Source organism: Aulostomus chinensis, chromosome 4 (genome assembly GCF_037954235.1).
Source record: "Aulostomus chinensis isolate RoL2024-O1b breed Wild chromosome 4, RoL_Achi_v1.0, whole genome shotgun sequence".
NCBI lineage: Eukaryota > Metazoa > Chordata > Actinopteri > Syngnathiformes > Aulostomidae > Aulostomus > Aulostomus chinensis.
Window position 1 is genome coordinate 19,159,430 of NC_141323.1, and position 27,641 is coordinate 19,187,070.

At 40.7% G+C, this 27,641-nt stretch overlaps 1 protein-coding gene and 1 long non-coding RNA gene across 2 annotated transcripts in view; one reads left to right on the top strand and one right to left on the bottom strand.

Moving 5' to 3' along the window:
• The first annotated feature begins 1,620 nt into the window (after positions 1-1,620).
• The window catches only part of tfec (transcription factor EC), a 47,402-nt gene continuing 21,381 nt past the window's right edge, over positions 1,621-27,641 (top strand). Inside the window, exons 1-2 of the mRNA XM_086202480.1 lie at positions 1,621-1,741; positions 10,881-11,124. Coding sequence (XP_086058606.1) covers positions 10,903-11,124 — 222 coding nt within the window. The 5' untranslated portion in view covers positions 1,621-1,741; positions 10,881-10,902. The remainder of the gene's footprint in view (positions 1,742-10,880; positions 11,125-27,641) is intronic.
• The window catches only part of LOC147262948 (uncharacterized), a 38,106-nt gene continuing 20,432 nt past the window's right edge, over positions 9,968-27,641 (bottom strand). The window contains exon 3 of the long non-coding RNA XR_015112598.1: positions 9,968-10,044. This is a non-coding gene — a long non-coding RNA (uncharacterized LOC147262948). The remainder of the gene's footprint in view (positions 10,045-27,641) is intronic.

Here is a 27,641-nt window from a genome sequence, read left to right on the forward strand (position 1 = left end):
TCCTCCCACAGTCCAAAGATGTGCAAGCTAGGTTAATTAGTGACTCTAAATTGACCGGAGGTGTGGCTGTGAGTGTGAGTGGTTGTTTGTCTGTATATGTGGGCATTGCAATGGACTGGTGACCTGTCTGGGGTGTACCCCGCCTCTCGTCCTAACCGAAGTCAGCTGTGACACCCCCCCCCCCCCCCCGTGATCCTAAATAGATAAGTGGTATAGAAAATGAACGGATGGATATTAATTGGACCCTTCTATTAATCTGCCATCTGTTATGGAGGTTGTATTTTTTTAGTTGAATAAGTCCGAAGCATGATTCAAAAATCGTTTACATGATTTTCACCAAACTTGATGGAAGGGAGAAACCAACAGAACAACAGAAAAATCAATGATGTTTTAATAAGCATTGCGCCACCTGGTGGCCATTGGACGTGGTTGTTAACACATTGCTGTACTCCTATGGGTTGAGCTGATCCAGCTCAAATTAGGTCAGATAAACCTGAAGAACTTGGTGATGAGTTACCCTGACTACCGTGAGTTTTTATCGAACCGTATTTTTTCATCTCGCTATAGAGATATTCCTATTGTGGCATGGACCAAGAATGCCCACTAGGGCGTGTATGTGATCATACACTCGCGTGCACATGTGGTCAGAAGCGCACATGTGAGCAGAGGTGTCTCCTCTTTGGCCTCTCAGACGTGGTTTGGTTTCTGGCTTGATTAACCACTTAGTTCAGTCTCTCAGACACAAGATTGCAGGGAAAAAGCAAGTAATGAAGTGCTTTTGAATTTGCATTCTTGAGAGCTCGCGCAGACACATTGATTTCAGTCTGGCTTCGCTGTTTGTTCTTTGTCAAGAGACGTCTGCTATTTTAACAGTAACGCGTAACAAGTGTCCATCCAGCCTCCTCCATATTGCTCCCTCATCAACCTAACTGCCATGAATAAACACAATCAACATGCATCTGAAGGAGAATTTGGAGGCTTTTTCCGCTCACATCATCCCTGATGGGTTGTTCATCATTGTCATTATGTAGATTACAGTGTGACCGTGAATGCAATATTGGAGCCCTTTTCATCTGGAATGAAATGTCACCATCCCATAAAGCTGACCAAAAACACTTGTGTGTTTTGTTCTTACAAGTCGAGCAGCACTGATCAGTTACGGCCAAACTGTCTCAAGAATACGCAATTAACAAGTCTGGACTTGAAAGTCAAGCATTGAGTTTTAGGACTGACCTTGACAACAATATCAAAGTGTGCGCATGTTGCATATCCGATGATCTAGCCGTCACATTCTACCAGGTCAGGACCACGGTATCGGTGAGAGGAAAGGCCGCTTTATTTCACATCCATAAAGGGCATCACAACACGACACATCTTTTGTAACATTTAGTTTCTTGAAGTCTGTTTGCTTCTTTTATGGAAAACAGCGGTGATGTAACACGATGACTTGCTAGAATCTGTGATTTTTTTTTGTTTGTTCTGTCTTAGATATAGGGCAGCTGATTTAAAAAAAACCAAAACCAAAAAAAAAACCCTTTGCACCCTGCTCCATGGTACAAGAAAAGAGGAAACACAGTCTGGTTTAAATCTTGGGCCCTTTCACTACCAGCTCCATACAACCAAGGATGATGAAACATCAAGTTCACGTTATTGAGAAAGCCAAGTCAAGTGATAGAATTTGAAGTAAATGAGAAGACATTTAACAAGGGGACCCGTCTTCCGTAAAGCCTACAAATTCCAGGTAACTGAGATTCCTCTCTAATTTGTTGAATGCACTGAAATGTTGTCTGTTCTTGTCTCAATTACCGCATAACCCTATAGATACTGCGTGTCTCAGAACGGTAGGTGAAACAGATTAAGCACGAGCTAAAAAAATTCGATTTAGGAACGAAAACCTCATTCCAAAACTTGTTCTTCATGCATTGCAGCAGAGTGGCAAAGAACGCATCGACATCAGCGCACTTATCCACAGAGCACATCCTGTTGAACAGGAAGTTTGTTAGTGCCGTTATTGCTATTGGTATCATATTGGCGTTTGACATAAAAGAAAACAATCTTGACTGAAATTTTATTCTTTCTGAGCACAGCAAATGATTATTGCAGCTGATATTGAGTTGAAGTTGTTTTTTTGTACACACTACCATTACTACTACTACTACTACTACTACTACTATAAATTAATAAAACTTGTAACATGTTTTAATAAATCAGATACTTAAAGATAATTTACGTACTGATTTTTCTGTCTTTTCAACTTTTGTTTTTTAATCAAAGTTTTTAAACAATACCATATTCTGAATTCAATTATGCTGAGGATTTTTGAGCTGCGATCATCTTTTGCTCCTGCCTTTTAGGGCAGAGAAGCAACATTACATTGCATTTATTAGGAGAAAAAAAAGGTAACTATAAGGGACTTTTTAAATAAGTTACAAAGATAAAAATTAATTTGGAATTGTTTATGCTTCAAACCTGTTTCATTATTGACCATCCTCTGTTTTGTTTTTGTCTTTTGCAAAATCCTTCACATGTAGTTTTCACAATCTGGTAAATCAACAACTCCATTACGACTGTATGCATAAGGTCCACTGATCATTGCCTGCTGATTCTCATAAAGATCCCCCGTGCAGTGGAGTGACTGCAATATTTGTGTGCAAAAGTTGTATATGTTTGTTGTGTCGGCGCAGCAGTGAAAGATCAGAATGACACAGCGGGAAAATCATCAAAGTTCCTCATTGTGCACTTCCTCATTTTTTTTGGTCACCTGATATTATTTACAATATATGAAGAAAACCCCGGTGAACTTCTCTAAAATTGCTGGCTAATCACGGGAATGTTTGCATAGTTGTGTGCATGAATGTTTGGGTAGCTGGAAAAAACCTGTGGGCTGAGAATCTGTAGGTGGACGGGTGTATTTGTCTCATGTGACCATGAGTCATAGATGATGACAGTCAAGATGAGTTGACATTATTTTGAAATAAACGTCCATAAGAATAATCTTTGCAAAAGCGATGGAATGAGCATGAACAACTACTACCGGGTGAGAAGACTTCATTTAATGCTGATTGTGAGTTTTTAAGAAAAAAAAAACAGGTGATGGTGCGTGCAGCAGCGTAAGGAGAACTTGCGGTGTGGTGTGCAGTTGCACAGATGAGTGGGATCCTGCATGGCTGTCGATAATCAGTGCAGTTTTGGAGCTGTGTGCAGCATCATGGAAGTGCGCAATGCTATTCACATGTTCGGTTTTTCTCACAGGGCATGGAGTTTTGCAATGGGAGAGATCACTCATGTCTGAGTCATGAGCTTGACTGCAATGTCATATAGAAATAGACAATTCGGGTTATGACACACACAGACACGCACACATGCCCTCACAAGTTTTTTTTTTTTTTTTTTTTTCTCAGACAAATTTGATTAAGTCACATGATGCTGTTTCAGGGAAAACACAAGCCTGAACAATCAAACATGCGTGATGGGTGTATACACTGCCATCTTGTGGTTAATCTGAAAAATGGCTTCCACTCATGCCCACGTCTTCCTCCACCAAGTCGATCATATCCACTGGGGGAAAAAAACGAAACGATCAACAAACAAACAAAAATACACAATAAAAGAAAAATTCAGGAATTTTATCACCGCCCCTCTAATAATTATTTATTTTCTCTATTTTACCCCTTTAAATACATATTCATAAACAATATCGACACCAATAGCGAATTAATATTGACAAACAATGGCGGTCAGTGTCATTTTAGTCTTCAGCGGCTACAAAGCATTCGGAGAGAGTGATCGACGTCTGTATGGTAGGGATAGGCAGCAGCGAGTAATGCGCTGTAAGAATGTAAACATTGTCTGCTCCACGGGCCGACTTCAAAGTGGGACTGTAGTAACCTCCTCTCAGCAGCGGCGCGCACCCTTGACCGATGAAAAGTGAAAGTGAATGTTCATCCACGGTCTACAGCCTCTTCCTGAAACCACCCTTTGAAGTCACAAAATGGATCTGATTGACTCGTGAAGTAGACACAAAAGAATCCTTTTGTTTTCCTTGTCCAGATAGGGATTTCTTTTGCTAATGCACGAGCGCCAGCCGTCTCTGTTTCTGACACGTTTTAAGTAGAACAGCATTGCTGAAAAGCATATCAAAGCTCCTATACTCCATCTTTCTTTCTTTATTTTGCACAGACTGCTTTCCTACAACATTGAAACAGTTGTCAGTTTACAGCACAGATAGAGGACTGAGGGATTTTAAATGTACATATCTGGACATTCATAATACAAACATTCACATGTTGAAATACCACCTTCTCCTCCCTTGATAGAAAATTCCCCCCCCCCAAATTTGCAAATATCTCCCAAGTTGAGCTGCTGGACACAATAAATCTTCTTTCATTAAGAAGTCTTTTCATTAGATTTCATTACCGGTGGCTTGATTTTTTTTTCACATTATACTTGTGGATTCTACATATTGGCCCAGGATCAATGTACAAAATATTTGTTGTCATCACAAATCCTGGAATTATGACATTTAAACACAAACCCCCCCCCCCCCCCAAAACTCTCAGTCACTGTTGAGTGTTGATGCAGGAGTTTGCCAACACGTTTAAAACAAAGAATCATTTCTTGTCGTTTGTGATAAACCCCAACCTGCTGTGCGTATACTGTACGTGGAATCCAGAAAGTATAAGTACTACACTTCTGTGGGGTCTGTGTGCATGTCTGTTTCAGAGTATAATTGAGGCTTTGGATTAATCCTGCTGACAAATGGCACTGAAAACCACCTTCATGGTGGACGAAATACAGTATCACAAAGGAATCATTCAGAGTCCTCATTTCTGTGGTTCAAAGTTTCTGATTCTTAGCCACCATTGTCAATTGACCCCTTCGCTTTTGAGTGTGACTTCAGATTTAAGCAGAACATACACGCATTAACCAATTTGTCAGTCCTCTTATGTGTGTGTGTGTGTGTGTGTGTGTGTGTGTGTGTGTGGAGAGCTTCTTGATGGCACATTGCCATGGTTCAAGTTGCCTCAGACATGCCTGCCTGTTTTATTTCAATGAATCTCCAGTTTGTAGTCCTGATCAAAAGTCTGTTTAGTGTCATTTTATAGGGTGATTGTCAAAATAGCATTATTACCTGTGATGCAGTTAAATCTGAGCTGCGTTAAATTCTAAATCTGTTGTTTCTTCCCATTCTTTCCACATACCAAGTTTAATTCAATTATTGTTGCACAAAGGCAACAGATGAAAGGAAAGCTTTAGCCGTAAGTTTGACATATATGAATATAGGCTCTGATTAATATATAATACAAAATGGTGATTACAAAAGAGTTCCAATTCCCTGCATATTTAGACTTTAGCAGCTGGTATTATGTTCTCCAGCTAAAACCAATTTTATCGGGATTATTTTTGGACAGTGTCTTCATGAAGTATTGAATCAGAACAAAGAATCCTTGCACAAACGCAACCAAACAAATTTGAATTACTTGATGGTGACCTGAGTTCTTCACGCATGCACAAACACACACACACACACACACACACACACACACACACACACACACACACACACACACACACACACACACACACTCTCTCTCTCTGGTTTGTGTAGCTATCCTTATTAGGACATTCCATTGACTTCCATTCATGTGAATATCCTAACCCAAACCCTAATCTTAATCCTAATCCTAACCCTAACCAATTGATGCCTAACCTCAACCTCAAGCTACCTACGATCTACACCGTCACTCTAACCTTGACCAGGTGTACATAAATTAAGTTCTGCCGCATTGGGACCGGTCTTTGGTCCCCATGAGGACTAGGGGTCCTGATAAGGTTAGTGTTTATATCAGGAAAGGTCTCCAAAAGATAACAAAAACCAAGTACACACACACACACACACACACACACACACACACACACACACACACACACACCCAGCAATAATGAACTTGTATGAGGAGCGTAGAATGTTAAGGACTTTACTGGTATGATCCGTGATAAAGACTGGCTGGATCTCTTGTGTGTCTAAGCTCTTGATCATTATCTTGGCTCACTGACTCATGTCTTGGACACAGGGAATAAAACTCTTGCGGCGGCCTTGTTCCTCACGCAATGGGATGCTGGGAGGTACAATAAGATAGAATTAGAGGTGGAAAAAAGCAAATAAATAGCTGCCTCAATACATGGGAGCGCAGCAACAAAGGCCACAGTGGATGAGAGGGAGAGTGAAGGAGATATAGAGGCCTTGATGAAAACAAACGGTGGAGCTCAGAGGAAGGCGAGGGTTGAGCGGATTGAGGTGATGATGAGTGGAGAGCTGTACAAAGTAGTACATCTATGGGAAAGGCTTTAATGAGTCAGACAGTAGTGTGTGTGTGTGTGTGTGTGTGGGGGGGGGGGTGTCATCTGTGACACAGAAAAACCTAAGAAGTGATACTCCACACTTCCTGTCTCCATGTGGGTGGGTAAAGATTAGTGGAAGTGTAGACAGATAGTGAAAGAAATAATGATAGATGGAGAGATGAACACTTGTAACTGGGCAGTGGGCATAAAGAAACTTCTGCATCTGTGACAGCGATAATTACCAAAGCCGCTAAGAACATTCCAAATTTTTATTTGGAGAATTAAAAAAAAGTTAAAAAAAAACCAAAACAACCAATTACTGCTTCACATTTTAACCTCTAAGAGAAGTTGGCAAAGTTGCAAAAATTAAACGTTTCAAATTACGTATATCTGTATCGGAAGATGGCGGCGTAGGCAACGTTACACATAGCTATACAGTAGAGTAGAAGAAGAAGAGGTCACCTCGGCAAGCTAAAGCTATCTTTTAGTAATCATCGAGAGAAGTTACAAGGAATGACTGAGATTGTTCTTGCGTGTTGGCAAGTTTTGGCCATGTTGCTGGTGTGTGGAAACAAATGCAGCTTAGGAATTTCAACTGGACAACTGGTCATTCACTTAAGTTGAAAATTTGCATGCTACAAAAGGACGGCTCCACTCGTAGAACAATTCTGGTGAGACATCCCTGCCAACCTGTCTTGGTTGCTGCATCCTGTAATCTGGTTTATTTTGCTTACTGGGAAACGGATCAGGCATTGACCTCGATGACACGAACAGTAGAATTTTCTGTGATGGTTCTAACCGTTGGAAAACAAAAATGCAACAACGGGAGCACTTATTAACCGAACATACACCAATGGAAAAAAACTATCTGCAATAAGGAAAATAATAAATTTAATCCAACCTTTTACTCACACCTCACTTAGATAATTTACGCTTCAACTCTTTTTTCCTGTCCATGACCTGCATTAGCAAATTTCTTCTCTCATACGCATAAAATAGACATAAAACGCGACTGACAGCCTCGAACCTGACATAAAGACACATATTTACAGGAATCTACCGATGTCTTGATGCTGATGGTTGTGATAGTGACGATGACGATGATGATGGTAATGACAACAAAGATGATACTGCCACTGTAACTGTGTAATTGTTTCTTTAGCAGTGCGCTTGAATGTATATGTTTATGTATTGTAAGTTTGTATGTATATGCATATGTGTATCAATATGTGTTTCATATATTTATTTACTTTGGAAAACGAGAAGATCGAAAAAAAAAATACATTTTCTACATCACAGCTAATACAACAGAGGGGTTTCAATCTCCCGTTATGCATATCGACCTTTTTCCTAAAAGCCCAAGCGAGCAACATGTTTTTATTTTCCCCGAAGCTCAAGACAAACTGCTAAAAATCATATATTTCCTAGATATTTCCCCCAGGAGTTGGTAGAGACCAAGCGCAGAGCAAAAAGATCCTTTGTGACTGAAAAGCTGAGAAACAAAACAGAGGAAAAAGAGGTTAATTTCTACAGGGGAGCATCAAACATTGACAGAATTCATGTCGCGTTGAAGCTTTTTTGAAATCTTAAACTGATAGCTTTTTTAAGAGTGTCAGATTTTTTTTATCACTGATAATAAACAAGTCAAATCACAGTGACTGAAGAATTGACCTAGAGTGTCCTCAAGCGGCCCTGAGGGTTAGAACATCAGCAGACCTGCTCCAGAGAGCAGCAGCAGGGGGCCTCCATTTTACTGTCGCTACTCAGCTAGAGTAAAAACATGGCAAACAGGCGCAAACATTAGTTGAACAAGCAGGTGATCAGAAGATGGTCGTGATAATGTTCCTTTGGTGTCAGGAGTTCAGGACATCCCAGTCACACTGTTTAAAGTGTTACACAGCCATTCAGCAGACAATTGCTAATAGGCCATTAGCTAAACATTAGCTAAGGTCGATAATTAACCTGGAGGGAGAACTACCTGAGACTCTGACCAGCCAACATCCCGCCCTGAAATTCAACATGACTTTGAAAACTTAATTATGTCTCAATGTAGAATTTGGAGTCAGATCCTAAAATGTGGATGAGTTGGTAGAGGATGTTAGCACACCGAGTATTAAATGTAGTTGCTGACGAGAGTTTGGAGCTGTACAGTTCTGGTCTGAGAGTGCGAATGAAGAGGACTGAGCACAGAGTGTACATGGTTTGGTGGTCATGGAGTTACAGAGACAAACAAAACAATGGAAACAGAAAATATCCATAAACACACTTTAAAAAAAACCTGAGCGGCGACATTCGAGACAATCGCAAATGCAAAACTTACATGCGTCAACACTGAAGCAATGAAGCGCAATTCCGAATCACTACATTCATTTTTTTCGGTTTCTAGTTCAACCTTCTCGAAACAGGCGGGGTTTGGTTCAGACCATCCTTCAGGGCCTTGTTTATAAAGCAAATTCGTCTCGTAATTAGGTCTCAGCTCTTCTAATTTCATTATTTTGAATTCTGAAAACTGGCATTACAATTTCAGTTCTATGCTTGAAGCCACCCAGCGGGTGCATACCTCACCCATACCTCACGCCTGAACACACATCGCACTGTGTGGCTGTTTTGTAGGGAGAGGGAGGTAATCCTGATAATATTTAGATTTTGCACGAGGGAGCATATTCATGTGCATTATAACCAATCTATCCCAAAATTTCATAGTTTTTCCCTTCTGCCTTCTACACTGCAATTGACCCAAGAGATTTTGCATAATCTTGCTGACAGCCAGACAAACACCCCCCCAAAAAAACTTGGATGTACTGAGATCACAATCGGACAATTTGATTCATGAATTGCCCCCAAAAAAAAATCAGCAGTTGAAATTCAACGGTTCACTCACCCCTGCAGCTATGAACACACATCTGGCCCTGAGCCCTTTGGCCTAAATCCACACTTTATGGATTAGAAATGAAGCAGACGTAAATGGGTGACAAAAGCCTGGTTGAACGGTATTCCCACACCCATAAAACACTCTTCGTGCGTCGAGCTCGTTCATTGTTATTTAAGAGAGATGCCTTGCTCATGGGCAAACAGAGAGGCTCACAAATCACAGACAAAGACTCAGGCTGAACCCATATAAACACACCAGTTGTTCCAAATGACCATTCTTGGAGGAATGCAGCTAGGTGGACAAAACCCTTTCTCTACATTTAAAAAAAAAAAAAAAAATTCCACATCATCTACACATTTTTTTTACACAGTGCCCGGACCTGCCTGGCAAATTCTGTAGCCGAGGTATTCTGCCGTGATAGTGACAGAATGGAGGCAATTAAACAATGTTTTCCATGCTTGGACAGCCAGGCTATATATCCTTTAGCAATTAACCTCCAATGCAAAGAAAAGACAAGGGGAAAAAACTAGACTCTAAGATTTTAATCACATATTATTCACCTACCTCCTTTTGGTGTCAATCAGTGTTACATCGTTCAAGTTGTATGAATCTGGTACTTTGAAAAGTTGTAAAAGTCAATTATTTTGCATGCATTTATTCACCATTATTTGTCAAGTGGAAGTCAGGCATTGTAACGCAGCCGCATTACATACATATTTCTTTATTTGAGCCCTCGGTTCCTCTTGGGACCCTCTGCTATTTGGTGACTTCTCTTCCTCTAAACCGGTTCTTTGAAGGTCTTAATTGTGTTCCAGCTGAAGCCCGCTGACCTGCAAAAAACGAAAGGACCGGGAATGTTAGATATAATTCATCTGAATATTCTGGTTCCAAAATTGTCATATTTTCTATTTCGCGTTAAAAATCCAATTGGTCCTCCCGATACCTTAATGTGACACTTCACTTGAAATCATCTAAATTTTTTTTTTTATCACTTAGTCACCGTTCAGTGTTTTGAATTCATGAATCCATTTTGCAAGACTTCTTGGGGAAGTCACGCACTTGAAGCTAATGGAGCCCAAAGGTTAAACAAAAGCAAAATTCAGTCTACAAACAAGTATTCGCTAACATAACACTATAAACGTATGGATGGCAGCAAAGTTTTTCCAATCAAACCAATTTGGATTTTATATCAACTGCTGCTTGTTAAATTGCTGGTCCTGAGGCTTTGATGGGAAGCACGATGCTTGCTGTTATTTAGGTCACACCGATAATAGTTTGTGCGTTCATTCACTCCAAGATGGAAATACAATAACTTGTATTGAATTAAAACTCCTCACAAATCAAATGACGATGGAGATACTGTTGTCACTGGTTCAAATAGATTTAAAATAATCCACTGGAAAGCCTATAATTTGCAAATACTGAAATAGCTTAAAGGAAACTTTGGCTGCCAGAAATTTCATTGCAGACAGAGAGGCTCCCAGGCTAACGGTTAATAAATTATAGCATAGCTAATGTAAAGTCAATATAGTTACTGTGCATCTTTGGGTATGCATTGATGTTGAATATGTACAGCATGGACGCATGGCTCCAGAGAGTATGAGTAGTTTAATAAAACAATTGTTTAATTTACTGACTAACAGCTGTCTCCTTTTTGTTTGCTCAGATCCGCTTTTGGGTTCACAAAAATGTTCCAATCATTCTCTGGACCAGACAGCCAGTGGGGGCTTCGTCAGACGGATGACAGACAATATTTTTGGGACTCTGGACCACTTCCGCATAGCTGGCCTCAGTCCTACCCATCATGGCCCAGGGGCACCACCCATCGTTCCCAGACTCAGTGTCCATATGCTGCAGCCTACACCAGACGGCAAAACTCTGTTTGGTGCCAGTCCGAAAAATCATGGAAGGTAAGTAGACACAATATCCTGTCATGGTGAAATTGTTCTACTTTAGAGGCTCTGTTACAACCCGCATCTACACGTGTCATGAGTGATCCAATCCCGAGTGGAAAACTCTACACACCAGTGTAAATACACCCTAAGACGCATTGAGATTCGACTGCTCGGACGCAGCCTTTCAGCAACGTACAGCGACGCCAACTGACCGATTCATCCCCACAACTACATCAATTACCATCACCACTTCAAAAGGGCCGCCCTCACCGTGACTTTTCCTAAAGCACACACCTTTCTTCATAGCCTATTATCACCACGGGGATATAATTGCTGCATTGTCAAGATAAAAAACATGTTGTCACATTTAAAATTGCAAAGCTCCAACTGATACATCATCTGTCATGAATATAAAACCCAAACCAGGTAATAAACCCAGCAGGCCTCCTCTGGTGAATCACCTCCTGCTTGCTGTATGTAATCAACATCAATGAGACATTGTTGTCTATTCATCACTTTAGTTTAGAGGTCCTTAAAAAGGTTAAGAACATCAAATACGTAGCATTCTTATGTGATTTACATCGGTCAAATATACCTATTGGTTGATGCGTTCGCGTGCTTGTAGTATGTGTATAACTGCTGATTCCAGCCAGCCGGATTGTGACTGCGTAGCTGTTGTTGAAACACCTCAGTAACCATCTGAATGAACCCTGTGTTTTCGGGGTCATTTGGTTGGAATTCTGTGTCTGGGGATTGTAGCATCATTGTCCGAGCAACTAAAAAACCCCACACAATGTGCTGACAGATCACCGAGCCGTAACTGGCAAGTGCAATTACTGTATGGGTGCTGCGTCGATTTACTGTATTACGCAAAGATTGCAGGCTTCATTCGGGATTTTCGGGGGAAAAAAAAAAAGAAAAAAAAAAAGTCGTATCTTTTTTCCGGCTTTGCTTTGATGCAAAAGTGAGTTGACTGAATTTTGGATGTTTGTGATACATGGGGTTGTAGTGAAAAGACGAGGAAAAAAAAGAAAAGAAAAACAACCTCCCAGGCCAGTTGTGGTTGCGTTGAGGGAATTTCTAGGAGGAAGATATGAATCAGACTTTTAAAGGAGGAGGAACAGAAAACATCCCTACATTAGGTGGATGACGGAAAGACATCAAAGCATTGTTGCAGTATGTTTTCCACGTCTGTAGGAGGCCTTTCATGTGGTAAAGTTCTGGTGGATTACGTATTTGTGTGCCTATGCAAATGCATGGGAGCTGGTAGCTGCCTCAAGGTACAAGCCTCAGTAGCCAAGGAGAGGAGAGGTTTGGTGGGTCCAAGTGAAGGGGTTGAGGTGTAGAGGAGGGTAGAATCTATCTCCAAATAAAAACAAGCATTGGAAGACTGTCTCCTGGATGCAGTTAAGCCTGACATTACCTTAGCGACTTCAGTAATACCCTTAACTCATTAGCTATTCTTAGAACACTTAGCCCCGCAGAATCATTTCTGTCAGACACAAAATTTGCTGTGAAAACTATCTAGGCACGTGACAATGCATGACAAAATCCAAACCGTTTATCTCTCACATTCATCACGCCTTTATTGGTAGACAATTTTTTTCAAAAATGCAAAAAGCAAAACAAAAAAACAAAACACCCCGTGCATAAACCAAAAAGTTTAACATTTATCACCATGCTAAATATATGACTTACCCTGGATCAAAGCACATGCTATCAAAATGGAAGTTGTTTTGAATCCAATGATACCGCATATTTTATATCGCTCCTTGAATTTTTGAGAGTATCATATTCCACGTATTTGCTATTCAGTTTATCCCCCCCAAAAAAATACACGTTCTAATTATAAATGACCAGATATGTTCAGGTAAGAATGAATTGAAAACATTTTTTCTTATGGCATTTAAAAGAGAAATTATGAGACATATGAACTTTCATGCATTTCCATGAGGTTCATGCTGTTTTCTGATTATTACAAATGTATATTTAGCTTGACATGCTCATCAGAATCTCAGTGGAAAGATGAAATCAATTGCTTCAGGTATGTAACATAATTATGTGGCATCAGGCCAGCAGTAAATTCCAAAACTCAGCCTGGCATGTTGGGAAATTGCTGTCAAGTACAACGCCGAAAGTAAATGTGTTTATACCCACGACGACTTAAGGTTTATAGTTTAATATCCATGGCAGAGCTTGTGAGTCACGGTGGGAGTATACACAAATTCAGTGTGTCGTCGGGAGATGAATGGATCCATGAGAAACATTTCCACATATTTAGCTGGCCAGTTCGCGAACAGTAGCCCCATTTACACAGACTCTCCAAGATGGGGATGTTACTCAGTTGCTACATCCTGCCGTCTTTGTAAAAGTGTACAGAGATGGAGTTGTGGGGGCAGATTGTTCCTCCCAGCTAGCAGCGGTGGTATAACAGTGCTTAATCAGTGTCTAAATAAGTGAAACAGCTTATTCAAAATGCTAACTCTGTTCATCCCAGTTGCACAAAAGGGTTAAATTCTTCAGCAATGTTGCAGAATCTTGGTGTGAAGCTGGCTACTGTGACAATCAAAGCGTGCGGTTTCTTTTAATTCCAATCATGAAGTTTTATATGTGCAAACACAACTCAGTTGCATGACAAAAAAAAACAAAACAAAAACGCAAATACCGCATTGCGGTTTCCTGCCGCTGTGAACACCAAAATCTCCTCACTTTATCTTTAAGTCCCAGAGGATTTTTGAATTCAATGAAGAATTTTCCTCAAGGCGTTCCTGAGATACGCTAACGAAAACGGGACAGATCTTATGGACGTGAAAAGTCGAAGTGACAATACAAAGCTTCGAAGCAGGCAGAAGGAACGACGTGCGAAATGCGGCATGAACCATTAGATATTCAAAATGTTGCCAGATGACAAACAGTGACTGAGATGCTGGACAGGAACGCTTTTGCACGATACATCTGGGGGACACGAAAGGACTTGAGCTGTATAGAACTTATAAAGATGAGCTAGTTACTAAAGGCATAAAACTGAAGGAGGTGATCTGAAAAAAAAAAATTTGGATGTTAAAGGACAAAAGGGAGAACAAATGCCAACCTGCCAAAAGTTAAAAGGAGAGGAAAATGTCAATAGTCCAGACATGGTGAGGCATAAAGTATTTAAAAAAAAAAAAAAAAAAAGAAGATTTGTGTGTTAAAGTAAAAAAGAAGAAATATGGAGGAATGCGTGAGATGGTGCGCGAGGGTGTCAGGGCAGTGGGGACACTCACAGGCCAAAGCCTGGGAGAGTGGCGGGGATCGGTTTGGACCACCCACCTGGGTTGGCTGAGAGCCTGAGCTGGCTGGACCACTCTTTGCCAGCCCACCTTCATGAATAGAGTGACAGAGACAGACAGGGGGCTCTGTGTAGAGGTAGTTAGATGAAGAATGTGTTGCTGGTTACATTAAACATGTCATGAAAAACACACACACGCCATCACCAGCAACTCTCAAGGTTCAGTTTGATGTCTTGCTCAAATTCCCTCACGGGACAAATCTGCTGCCATGTCAACTATTCCCAATACATAAGATCGGCTGTTAAAAATACTTGAAATAATTAAACATATTTCATAAAAAATGACACAGAAGAGAACAAGAAATGTTACAGCTTTGATTTGAGTACTTCAAACTGTACTTGGAGACCCTAAAGTAAGGTTGTCTAGTTCACTCACAATGTCTGTGACTGAAAACACAGTTTACAGTATCTTCTGTCATTCAGATAGAGAGTGATGGGTTAGATCAACGCATATTATTAAATAGATTTGTGTAAAATTGCACTTTATTAAATCACATATACTAGTTTTGGGACATGTTTTAGAGACTTCGTTGGGTTTTGCGTCTCTCTCTCTCTCTCTCTCTCTCTCTCTCTCTTCCAGCTCAAACATCTGTCTGACATACACAGCATACTGTAAATTAAATGAACTCATTAAACGAAGCCTTGGATTTAAATTGTATTTACTATGTGACCTGAAGCAAGGATCCCAAAAGGCACAACAATCTCACTGTTCTTTGGCTCACCTCTATAAAAAGAAAAGTATATTACACCGCTAACGAGTGCAACGGTCTTAAGTTGTTGGCATAAAACCTTAACACATGTAAAGGAGACAACTTGATTTACTCTCTTATCATATGCCATGTATTTAGGCTTGCTAGATCCACAACATGTAAAGGAATACGCTGTTTAAATAATACCGTCCACAAGATGTGATGAATTGGATCATTTCCATTTATGATGAGGGTGATGTTTCGTTTTTACTTAAAGGGACAGTTCCCCTAAAAGAGATGGACAGAAAGTCAACTGATGTTTTTTTTTTTTTTTGTAGTCCAAAACACTACAGGAATTTCACAGGAAGGCGCTGTAATAATCTTCCATACAACTAAGAAATGATGAAAAAAAGTGCATAAAAAATGCAATGCCTTAACAAAACCCAACCTTGAACCTTCCATTAGCATGAATTTGAGAGGACAATGACTGAATTTTCAATTTTGGGTGAACTAGCCCCGACAGGAATAACTTCTAGTTAATCGTAGTTACCCTCCTCGGGGGAGCTGTCTTGAAATGCAACCAAATTATCAACATGCTTGTACACGCTGATGGCGATTCGTTCTTTTCCAAGACCGGCTACATGTCTTTAGTTTGAATGCAGAGGTACCAAACTTATTCCAGAAGCTCAAACAGAGGAACAAGGAAGGGAAACCCAGATAACCTGCAGCTTTCCGTAGTATCCAAAGGGTTCCACTGGACAGACGTTACTGATGTGGTGCAATTTAATCTCACCAGAAATGATGCCAATATTTACCCCCCCAAAAACTATAAATCATCATATGACACCCCCCCCCCCCATTTGCAACCCTCGGGTGAAACCCTGTTGTAGATGAACAGAAACATTGTGAGAACACATTTTGTACTTTGGCTGTAAAGCATGACAATAACCGCATCGTTAAAGACAACTGTGCGTGTTGCTCTGCAACTCACATTATGTAATTCACGCCTCAATAAAAGAGAGCGGGCGAGTTCTTCCAGATGTTATTTTTTCGATTGACGTTGTGATACTTTCACAACAGCGGCTCGATTTAGAAAAATTCTTTTCACGATTAGCGGAAAAAATAGCTCTCCTTTTCCACGGCAGTCTTTCCCCAAAAGGTATGAAGGGGTTATCAAAGACACTAATAGGATTAACCAGAATAGCCCTTTACATGCTTCATGTTCAATTCTTTAGTGTCTCCTGCCGGTTATATCTCCATTTTTACAACATACACACAGATTACCGCTACTCCAGTTCACAAATTGACCTTTTCTAAACTGTTCATCTCTTACAACTGCAGAGATCAAGCATTAGACTGTCTCAGTAATTGACACACAGAACAAAAACACAGCCCACTTCTGGATAAAACATATCATAATCCCTCAAGGTGGGGCAGAGGGGGGCTACAAGGCCACCAAGATAGCTATTCACAATGTCCAGAGACATGGAGAGACCTCCGGGAAAGATATTGTGAGGTGTTGGTATGAGACTTGGTATGACACCCCTGGGAAGAATGGTAGTTAGTCACAAAGAGGACGGACAATGCTTTAAACCGTCTATCTGCTCATGCAAGTAATACTATGAAATTACAAGATATTCCCTTCTGTTTAATGATTCCTCCAAGTTAGCGCTAAGCATGTTTGATGACCCTTGTTGGGGCTGTTCAAACATTTGGTTATGATATTGCTTAACATTAATGCAAATGGAAGGTCTGACCAATTCACGTAAAGGCGTATGTAAAGAGAGGTGCAAGAGCGAGCCCAAAAAACACAGGAATCAGTTCGCTTTGTTGAACGTCCGGTTTCCTCGCCTGAAAGCTTACATTTTCTTCTATTTCAATACCTGATGTGTGGTTAATACGAGCTTAGGGACGTTCAGTGTTTTTTGTCTGTGACACAAAATATGTCAGTAAATACCACGCTCACGGATTTGGAGCTTTTTCAGTGTCTTTAAAAAAGAAGGCTGTTGCTAATACGCGGATAGGCGAGACGACAGAGGTTGTCGTTGGACACGAACCACGTTAAGAAGCGCGACGTTGTGTTGACGATGAGGTCACGCGTTTCTAACATTTGTAACGGCTGCATTCAAACAATCGGAATGGTGGCGTTCATTCGCGAGGACCATCGTACCGAGCAAGACGTCTAAATCTCAAACTCAAATTGATGACGCGACGTCATCCCTGTGGAACTCTATTGTTTCAACAACCACCGAGACTGAGGTTCAGGAAGGCTGGTTGGAGTAGAAAATGTTTGAATTTTCAGTTTGTTTCAGGCTGTCACAGCTATTCATCATCATGCCACTAGAAATGTGATGCTCATCTTCGTAACCAACCAGGAACGTGCGTTTGAACTCTCTGGCTGAAGCAGCGCTTGGCAGGATGATGCGTTCTGCATATCAACAAATTTGACCCAGGTTAAACTTTTTCCTGCGTGTTTTTTTTTTGTGTTTTTGTTTTCAGTTCCCTCCGTGTTGGTACATTCTCTGTTCAGCAAGAGCTTTTTCGCTGAACATAATCTACAGCACAACAAGATTTTATTCTTATTCTTTTTTTTAATCCAACTTCGTCTTTCACGGTCGTCGTAGATACAGCTAATGGAGGTACTGCCTGATAGCTGGATCTGTTCAGCAACTCATGAGCAACGTAACTGTACCAACTATTCAGGCCTTTACAGAAGGAGCATGTCTGGGGCCTCGTAATTGAGTTTTCCAAATTGAGATCGGAAAGTAGATTACACCTGCGTCCATGTTAGAGCGACTTGACATGATTCAGATCAACAGATTGAGTTACAACATAACCGAGCGAGTTCGAACATAACTCTTCACGAATCAACCCTCAATAAATTGGTGTTCTACGGTGAGATACTGCAGGTGAGCGGGGTTAACGTTTAGATATTTCGACAAAATATTTTATTTCCGTATAAAATGGTTTCTGAAAATTTTGCAAATGCGACAAACTCCAATAAATCTTATTTCGTGTCGCTGACGCGTCGGATTTTTACCGCTACCTCTTTTTCCAACCCACACGTCACAAAATAATACAAATAACTATTCAAAAACAATCTTTTTTGCCAGTTTTTTTTGAATGAAATGAAAACGTAAATCGAGCGATGACCGATATATAAAAACCTGTCTGTTAAAACCTTGGGGTTATGAGACAGTTTGGAGTCCGTAAGTGGTACTTAGGCAAAGACTTGAGGCTCAAAGGAAAAAAAAAAAAAAGCTTTTTGAGAAAATGAAATCCTGAAATTTGACAGTAAAATATTTTAATTTAGGTATTATCTTGCAAAACAAAGGCTGCACGGTGGTGCAGTGGTCAGCACTGTGGCCTCACAGCAAGAAGGTTCTGGGTTCGAGTCCCGGCTTGGGCACGGGATCTTTCTGTGTGGAGTCTGCATGTTCTCCCTGTTCCTGCGTGGGTTCTCTCTGGTACTCCAGCTTCCTCCCACAGTCCAAAGACATCAAGAGGGGACGAGGCTGATTGATACTCTAAATTGACCGTAGGTGTGGCTGTGAGTGTGAATGGTTGTCTGTCTCTATGTGTTGGCCCTGCGATGGACTGGCGACCTGTCCAGGGTGAACCCCGCCTCTCGCCCGTTGACGCTGGGATAGGCTCCAGCCCCCCCGCGACCCTTAATGTGTAGGAATAAACGGAAGATGACGATGGATGGGATCTTACAAAACAAGTGTCAATTGTAAAAAAAAAAAAAAGAAAAGTAAATGGATCATTGGGCGTTTTTGTCCACTGTAAATTAACCTGAAAAATCATAAAACTGACAGGTGAATTAAAAAAAAAGCATCCGTCCTTATGCAGAATCACATTACTGAAGATTTATAAGATGATTAAAGACCTGAGATTACATGCCAGATGTTATCTATATCTGACATGTAACTGGTGGGATAAGTGTTCTAGTGTTGTGCGTGGATAAGATCAAGCAGTAAAGCAATCAGTGCCATGGTAAAAGCCCTTTGTTCTCTGTGTATTAAAAAACAATGCCGACTACTAATTATCTGTGGACGTCATCATGCCCTCTGCTTTCCACCCCTTTTCTTATCCAGTACGATCTCTTCACGTTCGCATTTTCTTTCCCCAAAGCTTCATCACCACTATCCTGAATGTCACCGATATGGAGGTTTGTTTGTTTTTTCTCCGTGGCACCCAAAATCTTGCAGGTATTTCATATTTCATAGGTTTTCTTGTACTTCGTTTCGAAGGTTTAAATGGTAACAACTTCATTGAATCACAGAGCAGAATTTCTCTTTCGGTTAGTTAGCCATTTAGTTGTACCAGACCATTTTGAAAGCATAAAATCCCCACTTCATTCCTTTGAGTTTATTGCTGTCATGTAGGATTGTACACTGTCATACTTTACCCCATTTAGACTTGATGCAACGCATGTCATTTGTCATTTTAATGATTATTATAGTCTATTGCAAAGGCAACTTCCTAGAAACCAAAGATGCTTTTTGGTTTCATGTTTCTACGCGCCACAGAAGTGGCCAAATAAAGATTTTCGTGGAATTCTTTCACTGCTTTTAGAAAACCCTCGTCATTTGCCAATATGTTGCACTGCATCTTTTCTTTTTTTTTCCCCAAGTCTTTCTCATGTTTTATCAAGAAAATTGACAACGCAATAGAACCGAAAAACTTCTAAATTTCTTTTACTTTGTGGTTTACCCTTGTTCACCCCAACATACACTTCTGATGCCATCAGAGTGGAGATCCAGCCATACGTCCAACCATTCAACCCTGGGCATCACCGGGGGCCCCTGCATACTCCATAGCCCTGATAAGATTAATGCAATGGATGGAACAGGTGTCTGCAAAAATTCCATTCCTATTTAAACCCCCAGGACCATACCCGCAACCTAATCCTATTAGGCCTAATTGAGTGAAGTCGACAGTCTTTTTCAGTTAAACTATGTTCACACACTAATAGGATTCAAAAGGGGGCAAAAAAAAGGTACAATGTGTAGAGAGTAGTCGTGTTTGTGTGTGTGGCTGGGGAAGTGGACACTGGATGAGGGAGTGAGTAGCCAGGGACTGTGTGTTGGGACCAGTAGAGGGTTTCCTGCTGGGTTTAGGGATCTGTGTTGAGGAGGAGGGAGGGAGTAGGCTGGAGGTCTCCCTGGAGGCCAGATAAGCTGGGGGTGGGGGGGGCAACATAATTGGTATTCGGGAACCCCTAGTGTGTTTGTGTGTGTTTATGTTCCACGTGTCATAAACTGTGATGAAATGGTGAGAAATTATACTCCAATCATAAAAAAATTAGGGGCAAATTGCAGTCGCGTGTGCTGCTTACATTTACGTATTTGTGTGTGTGTGTGTGTGTGTAACTAGTTGCATCATAGTACACTCACTGAATAAAACATCAGGAAATTGAAATAATGATGTGGTTTAAAAGCGTTCATTCATTCAAAACGGTTATCTGAATGCCAGCAAATTAAGTAACAAGCAAACAAGGGTAATGTGTTTTGTTTTTTTTTTTGCTCAATTAAATCTTTATTTTTTTGAACAAGGACTATAATTTAGAAATACAAAAATGGGCTCTAATGTACACATAAGACGTAAAAAAATTAATTTCTTCAACACCTCTTAGACGCTACAAAGAACTTCGTCTCAGTTGGTTTACAGATAGCGATCACAGCATAGTACTTCCATCAAAAACTTCCTGGGAAGAAAGCAACCACGAGATACGATCAACAGGGATCTGTCCTTAAGCAAGAAAGATGTGGGAAACACCAGGCGATGTGTTTCAACAATCAGAAAGCGTGTCACCCCAGTGACTCTTTCTTGTTTTTGGCTTTTGACAACTACATGATTTTATCAGCACCCCCTTTTTTAACATGTCTCTCGCTTTGTTCCCTGCTGATAGAAAAGATGAGCAGCTGTGATAGGCAAAGCTTCACACACACTAAATGAAGGAGGTCAGAGTGGGACACAGTGTTTAGCTAGTGGCGTCAGTGACACAGACGTGGCCTGGGGATGTAACCTTTCAGAGCTGCCCAGAGGTGGTACATAGGATTCCCTTTGAAGAAAACCCATCCAAAGGATTACAGAGACAAAAGGATGGTAGAGGGTCACAGACTTCTTACATGCCCTTCCTACTTGAAGGTCAAACAGGCAACGCAGAGACTAACAGCTACTCTCGCCTTGGAGGACACAACATTGAGCAGTTCAGTCAAAATTAATCTCTATAAAAGACGTTATGTAAATACAGAATCTTCAGGCAAGGGAGAGAAAGTCTTGAGTAGCTTTGTCCAATCATATCTGAGGAGGTTTCAGTTTCATCCACTCAAACAGCACTTGTTGGGTGCAAAAGAGACAGAACGCCTCGGCCGAAATGTGGGGTCGGAAAATGGCCGCGGCTGCTTTGGTGGTTGGAACCCGGTGACAGAAAGTAAACTCGCTTCTTTTGAAACAATCTGCCCATTTTCATCATCTTTCAACTCCACGCAAATGTTTCAAGTTGCTGTATGGACTGTCAACCACGAGTGACAGACAGAACATTTGGAGCTGATTAATGCATATCCACGCCAGAGTTAATCGATCCCCAACGGCAGAGGTACGTTAGCTTACATTTCAGATTGACTAACTTGCTTACATAAATTACACACATTTAATATTCGGATTAACATAATTAATCAGTTTTTTTTTTTAGTTTTTTTTTTAGTTTTTTAAACTTCATCATGTAAATGTACCAGTCCATGATAACCCAGAGGAGGTGGGAAAAGGTCCTTTATCAGACAGACCTGGTATGCAGAACACGACACAAGATGTTGGAGAGTTGATGCTTCAAGAGAAGGTCAAACAAAAACAAAAAAAAATTCATGATGAAGGGAATCATAATCTGCTTGACAGATAATTAAACTATTACATGCCATCTAGTCTCCTAACCCTGTTAAAGAGCAACTGACTTCATAGAAATGTTCTAATCTGATTACATCCAACTGTTTCGACTGATATCGATGGCAGAACTGCATTTCCTTTGTTTTATGACATCCTGTGTAAATGTCTCAAGATGACACCGAAATAGAAATATATAACAGAATACTAAATTCTAAATGTAATATAAGCTGCATCCACCCACTTATTTTGTGAAAAAGTAGGAACAGGAATGTACCTCACAGTACTTCATCTTTACCCTAAACTCAGTAATGCGTTTCCAATGGTCCGTTAAAACTGGCTCAGACTGTGAAAAATTCGGAGGCACAAACTCTTCTCAGCAGTTATGGGAACTTCAGAAACTTGGTTTGTGGATGAATGCTTTAAAAAAGAGGTGTATTTCTGAAAAAAGAAAGAAAGAAAAAAAAAAACAACCTTTTCCAGGCCTGCAGCTCATTTTTAAACGTTTGTGAGGATTCACAAAACCCCTACAGATTATAGTTTGTACTACCGTCAATAAGTTTTTGTAGTAAGAGTGTCGTTTTTGTATAAGTATTTGTGAATATACCTGAATTTGATGAGGTCCATATGATTTTCCCTTAGATTATTAATGAAAATGTGAAAAAAAAAATGAATAAAAGAAGGGGAGGAGAATTTTCACCATAATTTGTGAGGTTTTGTTTTTCTTGGGCCACAACGCGGTTCCTTCGTTTTCCTTTCTTTTTTAGGCTCCATTCAGACCGCTGGTTCACAACCACCCCTGGATTTCAACATTTCATGACAATCTTCATGATAATGTTCGAAAACCGCACTTGGAGATTTGACACACAAGTCACAGAACCACCATTTAAAACCGCTGCAACATTCTGAAGCTCTTGTGAATCCTTGTTCTGAAATGAGCCGTCCGCATTTATGTTGACGTCTTCGTGTGACGGCTGTTTCACCGTCAGTTGCTTCCTGTTTCACGGCAGTTGAATAACAGAAACCTCATTAATTCTCCGGAAAACTGACCAATTCTATTCAAACGTGGATTTCTCCTTGGGAGCTAAAATTCACTTCATGTCAAGACCAAATGATCATCCAGTTCTGTTCTCATAGTTCCTGTGAGAGGTACAGGTTTGCAGCCCGTGTATGACGAAGAACATCAGCTGTTCTTAAAACCATTCAAGAGTTTAAAAAGTAATGATGAGTCTAAATGGTGGGAACAAAGCTACTACAGTGTTTTCATAGCCTCATTAAAACACGGATGTGCATAACTGATAGAATGAGGATGGGGTCTGCGAAGGGCAGAGAGGGAGCAGCTATATGCCTTAACCCGAGAGGGTCTTGACTGTCCTGAATCTACTCAGCACTCAAGATCGTGTGTGTGTGTGTGTGTGGGGGGGGGGGTGGTTGGTTGGAGGGGTGTTCCAGTGATGGAGACTGAATGATGGAACTGAGTAGATGGAAGAAAAAAAAAAAATCAAAGAATTTGAATAATTGCCGTAATTCAAGGTGGCTGGGCACAGTCAGGGGGAGTGTCAGTGTTGGGCGAATCTTTTGCCATCCTCAAAGAGAGATGGTCTGCACAATCAGCCTCCTGAACTCTGACCCCGCTCAGAATAATTAATGAATAACAGAGGGGATAAAGACAAAAGGCGCAAAGCGGTCTGGTTGAGCGGTGAGCGAGGGTAATACATCAAAGAATGCTGTTAATTGGCCCTGTGGCTTTCATTCTTTGCCCTATTTCTTTCAATTCATTGACTCAAAATAATGGGTTCAGGTTCATTATCAACAGGTTATAAGCCCTGGGAGTGCCAAAATTCAACAGGGGTGTGTGTGAGGGGAGTGTGTGTATGCTTGCCAGTCCATGTGGATTAAAAATGTGTGTGTGTGTGTGTGTGTGCGCTTAGCTTTTTGCCTGGCCCCCAAAGTCCTGATGACATCAATTCCACGCAGGGAAAACTACGAGTTGTGTAGTTGTAAGAAGAGAGCAGGGTTGATGGTTTTTTTTTTTTTCTTTTTGCTGTGCACGAGATTACAAGTTGAGCTTTCATTGTGTGTTTCTGTGAATGCTACAAGTGTTGCAACAATGCTGGAATATAACTGGTACGGACAGGTGAGTAAAACCGACGCACCTTTTCCTTTATGCTTTCTGCTGCATGAGTTTTGGAGTCGCGAAAAAAAACAAGGAAAAGAATCAACAATGCAGATGATCGCAACAAAAATTTGTAGGACGTGCTGCGTGACATGTAGCAATCCATTCACTGTCAGATTTTGCACATGTTCAACCATGTTTCCATTTCTCCAAATCAAAATTTCAAACTGTAAGTACGCATCATGTGCGTGTTTCAAATATTGCGGATAAAGAGGCCTTGTTTCATATCGCTGTTTCGTGTAAAAACAAAAGAGCCACCCGGGTCAAATTTAGCGCTGAATAATGTGAATTCAAATGGAATTAGACACAATCAGAGTCAGAGGGGCAGTAAAATGATTCAGCTCTGAAGTCTCCGTCGGAATGATAATGTCAGACGAAACAGAACCATAGAAAAGCACTGTAGGGCTTTTTTTTTTTTTTTTTTTTAAATTTGAGCACGATTAAAGACATAGGATTAAAGAGGAGGCGTGGATACTGATGACGTAAGAAACACAAAAAACACATCGCAAGCATTCGCCTCTATGGTGAGTGCAACTTCATTGAACATCACAACATTTATGAAAGCGATTGAAAAATTTCCAACCGCGCAACCAAAAACGCCACCATGTATCATTTTAATTCCGTTTGTTTTTTTTGGGATAGCATTTGTGAAATTCCCTCAGTTCATGGTAAAATTACACATGACAGCCTCTTGAAAAAGAGCTCTTATGATTACAACGTTGGAAAAAAAAATAGAAAATGAATGTCATTTTTTAAAAAAAAAAAGTAATTTTACTTTGAGTCATAGAGCTACAAAAATAGAGATTTTGTGATCGTGCAACATACTGGCATCAAGTTCAGCTGGCATGTCTCTCTAAAGTTGTTCTCATGTATGTCGAATTTTATACAAATTTTGTGTTTTCGCATGTGTGTAGTGAGGATTCACCTTTTTGTCACTTTGTTAGGTTGTATGTCTTGTTCTTCTTCTGTCTTTTCATTCCTATTAAACTTTACCAAGAGCTGGCAAAGCCAACAACAAAAACCAAACAAACAAAAAGACCAAAAATGGTGTTTTGGAACAAAACAAAAGCACCAGATGAAAATTTTCCTACTCCTGCATAGAAACCATGAAGAAACGCAGGCTAAGAAGGGGCGTTTGACTCGTTCACCGTAACTTTGTGTGCTCACAACACGTGATTTGGTTCGAAATGCCTTGATGCTTGTTACACACTGAAATATTTCAGCCATCCACATAGCTGTCTGGAACAAAGTCCCCCCCCCCCTCCTACTAGTCCATTTAATTGCCATACAAAAGGTTTCCCATACCTGGGTGAGCCATGTCAAGCAATTAATACCCTGAAATACGCCTTTTAAGTGAGTCTTTTGGTCTCTGGGGCTCCCCATTGTGATGAAAAGATTGGTGTCGTCTCACGTTAGCCTCGCACAGGTGCCTTCTCTGCCTGCACATCAGATCATTACCTTAACAACAGATGGAGAGATAGATGAGGAAAAGCAGATAAAGAACAAGACACTGAGACGGATAAGGTGTGAAAGCAAAGGGGGAGAGAGCAAAGAGGAAATGGTGGACGAATGCTGCAACTGACGTTAAACTGACGTTAAAAATGATAGATTCTTCTGGAAAAAAAAACGAACTGCCACTTCTACATTCTCAAGGCCCTTCTGGGTGAGAGAACCAATAATTCAGTCTGGACTGAGGGCTGAAATGGTGAGAAACTTAAGCGTAGAAGATCTCAATTCAGCAATCAGCCTAAAATCTTTTTTTTTTTTTTTTGGGGGGGCATGTGGAAGAAGCCAGAGCCCCCATGCAACACAGAAAGGCCCAACCCAGGCAGCAGGTTCAAACTGTCATGCTGCGAAGAAACAGTAAATACGGCAGCACTGCATCGCCTTCGCCAAATAGCCCAGGATGCTAAAGCACAAGCACAGTTCTACTAAAACTGCACAAAGGTAGTAATCATTTCCATGTTTCATTCATTGGTACAAACCGGTTTTTACTCATAAAATCACTTATCTAGTCGGTTGTTTTACTTTCTATTTTTCAGATGAGGATTTTACACACAAAAGCAGCTAAAAGGAGCTCCCTCTTGACCAGCAGCGTTGCATTCATTTCCCTATACTAATTTTACTCCCGCCCTAAAAATATTTTTAAGGCTAGCAGTGTCGAAACCCAACACGTCAAGAACAAGCTGGCATCCATTTTGACTTTGGAGCATGAGACAAAGTGCAGAATTGAGCGATGTTATTTACAAGTTAGCACGAAAAGGGGATAAACGCCAAGCTCACTGACAGAAGCTGAACTGAAATGACCTTGTGACGGTTTCTCTTATTTGCCCTATGGACTGACTGCATAATCAGGCAGAACACAGTATTTGCAATAGTTTAGAATAAAAAAAAAAAACAAAAAAAAACAACAACAACCAAAAACCTCACCAAACTCTTTCTTTCTCGAAGCACAACTAAAACTATCTTCTTCCTTTGAATGGGTTGTTGTTCATATTTTGTTAAATTGAATCGTGGATGTAATGTTTTGAACAAATTATGGACGCGGCCCTGCACTCGCCCGACATGTGAACAGACGCCCTGCCAGCAGTAATTTGGAAGCAGTGAGATTCCATTGCAGTTACAATTCCAGAGTAAGTGTCCTTCATACTCTTATTCTAACCTCGACTGGAACTGGTTTCAGGGTTTGCATCTTTTTCTATCCCTGCTATTGCACCCCCTGGGTTAAGAGGTGTCGTGGGCAGCTCATATGCAATGGAATATTTCAACCTGAATTCAAAAGATGTAACTTGGTCGTGTCAGTTTAAAATGCATTCAAATTGCTTTTTGTTAATATGTGTGGACGATTTTCAGTTCGGCGTACATTTTCATACCTCCGCGTTGGCAAAAGCCATAGAGAGGTGGCATTATGTTTTCGGTATGTCCGTCTGCCAGTAGGGAATTATTTCAAGGATGAACCGAATGGATTCTGCGGGTCAAAGGTCAAGGTCACTGTCAACGCACATGATTGTAAAAGCTCAGGAACGCCCTGAGAGAATGTCTCTGTCAAATTGATCACAAACATTCACTGGGACTCCAGGATGAAATGAAAATAATGTGAGTGATTGCGGACGCATGTAACCACAATCCAGTATTTCGATTTTATCTCGCAGTTCTTGTGTTATTATTTGAACGGGAATTTCAAACCTTGATGTGCGAACACTTCTTCTTTTAGCTGTGTTTTCACTTCAATAACAGTAGAGCACCCACTGGGCTCCAGGAGAGTAAGCGTCACCTTCCTGATTGCGGGTGAGGCGAGAGGCCCGAAAAATACTAACACGTGGTTAAAAAAAAAGAAAAAAAAGAGAACAAATATTTGAGATTTGCCACATCAAGTCATGAGCGAAGGACAGGAATCGGTGATTTCACTCAAATAAGTTCTTGTCATTTCGTTCATCGCAAGGACAAAAATGCA